Source organism: Hoplias malabaricus, chromosome 1 (genome assembly GCF_029633855.1).
Source record: "Hoplias malabaricus isolate fHopMal1 chromosome 1, fHopMal1.hap1, whole genome shotgun sequence".
In the NCBI taxonomy this organism is placed as follows: Eukaryota; Metazoa; Chordata; class Actinopteri; order Characiformes; family Erythrinidae; genus Hoplias; species Hoplias malabaricus.
In genome coordinates, this window is record NC_089800.1 from 3949376 (window position 1) to 3951856 (window position 2481).

The following is a 2481-nucleotide window of genomic DNA, read 5'->3' on the forward strand; positions in this document are numbered from 1 at the left end:
ATAAACAGTATTCTATCTTTTTAAGAAGTGTCTGGATAGTTTTGGAGAATTTGGTGCATGTGTACATTCTTTACATACCATTTCCCTTCCACTAGAGGGCGCAAGTGAGAAAGCCAGAAGTCCCAGCACACCTTCGTAGGACCCATGTGGGTTGAACATGAACTAGGTTTCCAATGGACATAGGCTCTGGGTAGGACCAAGGTGGGCTTCATATATGGGATAAATGTGGACAGCTCAGTAACTCCCACAGGGGCTAATAGTGGGTTTTCTGAGGTTGTACATTATGTCATTATATTTATCCCACAATGGTCACTTCACTGACCCTGGAGGGCATCCATTTGGGGCCGAGATTAAACCCCAGGCCGAAACTTACAGGTACCAAACAGGGAACCACCTGTGGGTGTGTTGACTGGGAAACTGTTATAGATATGGGAACTATCGGCTAATGGTAATACGAGAGTTCTCACACCATCACTGTTCAATTACAAACCTGTATCTCCATTTTGTTGATTTTTTATTAAGTTTTATATATAAAAACTTACTAGCTAACACTAAAGCAATGAGCAATGTTGTAAACAGTGGTCGATTAGCATAATTTATGCTAATTAGCACATTACAAAAAACACCAAATTGTATGAAACATGTTTATTACAAACTTAACATCACAAAATTCACTTTAACAGTAACCAATAATTAAAAATCAATGGGTTAATATGTACAACAAGTTTAAAAACATAGAAATATATATGTAAAAAATACAAGTCACTGCTTTAGTTTGGTTAGAATTAGCCGCTTGAACTAGCTTCAACCGCAGACATTAAGCTAACTGCACCGCATTTTGTTATGAAGTAGCTTTGTAGCTAATGGCTTGTTAGCAGTCAACTTCACTCCTCTGGGAGCTTCCTAGACCTTCCCTGTCTAAACCCAGCATGCTGCAACAAACATAGCTTTAGCTCTGGTTAGCATTAGCAGGTTGCCAGTGTTTACTTTGAGATCCTTTCACCGGTTCAAGCGCTCGAGCAGCAGATATGGGTCAGATCAGTCCGATAAATAAGTTAAAGTCTCTGAGAGGCTGTTCCTGGAGTTTGGGAACTGTGGCTCCAGGTTGTTAGAACCTACAGCAGTATCCGCAGCCTTTGTTGCTGCAGCACTTGCAGCAGTAGCGGCACAGGGAGAGATGACTTTGGCGCTTGGTCCTAAACACCACCTGAAAAAGGAGAATGTTAATTAGTCACTTGGGAATCAATCATTTGGGAATTCTTTGCAGTTTGGAAGAGAGCAAAAGTGATTCTTGGAAAAAACACAAATTTCCTGTTTTTTGTTTTTTTTTAAAGACTTTTTAGTGCTTCCACTTTTCCTAGCGCAACTTGTTAGCAGAAACACATCACTACCCACAACGCTCAGATAAGCCAGGAGCAATAAAATAGTCCCTGGGTGTAAGATTACATGTGTTCTCGCTCTTCTTACCATACATTGGAATTAACGGCAGGACTATTGCGGGATGTTGCGTCACCGAGGTGGTGGGGTATATTAGAGCTTCTAAAACAAATTCCCAGTGTTACTGCGTGTCTTTGGAAGCCAGAGGGAGGCACTATTTGTGCTTTGAATGCCCTTATCTCACCAGAAACATGAGACAATGGGTCTCTAGGAATTGTTGTGCAGCCCCTAGTAGTGATTCCACCAGCAGATATTCTAAAAAATATATAATCGCATAAGATATCCTCCCATAATCCTGCCGTCAGATCAACACAGGACTGTCGGATCTCTCTGTGGAGCTGCTAGTGAGCAATGAGTCTTTACTCTAATGGAACTGGAGATGAAAATAGTGCCCAGTGCCCACCTCTTCTGGTCCTGTCTCTTGTGCTGAAGCTCTGTTCCAGTGCTGTTCTTGTTGAGAAGCTTCATACTCCATCGGCTGCTTTTCTTCCACCTGAGAACCAAGACAGAGAAGAACATGTTAGATGTCCTTTAACAACTTGGAGGAGCTAGTACTCACAGACAATAACTTTATAGTGCATTAATTATGGATGCGTTACTACAACTAACCCTTCCTTAACAAACTCTTACCTCGGTTTGTGTGAAGGGCAGTGCCTGAGACTGAAGGAAGCAGAGGCAAACGGCGCTGACCGCAAGGAGGAGGGCGACGCTGATAGACTTCATTTCCCACAATTCTTCTGTTTTTTTTTTTCTCTGAGTGAGGAAGAAAGAGACTCTTTCTCGTTCTGGAGCTGTGTACCTGAGAAGCGCATGCTGTTCTGATATTTATGGCTCTGCTCATAGTCAGCCACACCCCCACCCCCAACCCCCGCCGCAGAGAGACCACCCACTTCCCGACAGGTCTTACTCAACAGCTTGGGGAAAGACTGCTGCGGAATTTCCACCGTTTAATTTAATGCTGTAGGATCCCGAAAGGTCCAAATAGCTCAAGACTGGAACTTTGGGTTCTCAATTTATTATGTAATGTACTAAAATGAAAAGTGC

The 2481-nt window shown here is 42.6% G+C and overlaps 1 protein-coding gene across 1 annotated transcript; it reads right to left on the reverse strand.

Moving 5' to 3' along the window:
- Positions 1-388: 388 nt before the first annotated feature.
- Positions 389-2224, reverse strand: hamp (hepcidin antimicrobial peptide). Its single transcript, XM_066684923.1, has 3 exons — positions 2068-2224; positions 1841-1930; positions 389-1207 (listed from the first exon to the last, which is right to left on the reverse strand). Exons 1-3 carry the CDS (start codon positions 2158-2160, stop codon positions 1109-1111), a joined length of 282 nt encoding a protein of 93 aa, XP_066541020.1. The 5' UTR covers positions 2161-2224; the 3' UTR covers positions 389-1108.
- Positions 2225-2481: the final 257 nt, after the last annotated feature.

Excerpts from the sequence above, each read along its gene's own strand:
- hamp (XM_066684923.1), bottom strand. The coding sequence starts at position 2,160 with ATGAAGTCTATCAGCGTCGCCCTCCTCCTTGCGGTCAGCGCCGTTTGC. Across the intron at positions 1,931-2,067 it reads TGCCCTTCACACAAACCGAG|GTGGAAGAAAAGCAGCCGAT; the intron begins GTAAGAGTTTGT and ends CTTGGTTCTCAG. Across the intron at positions 1,208-1,840 it reads AAGAGACAGGACCAGAAGAG|GTGGTGTTTAGGACCAAGCG; the intron begins GTGGGCACTGGG and ends CTCCTTTTTCAG.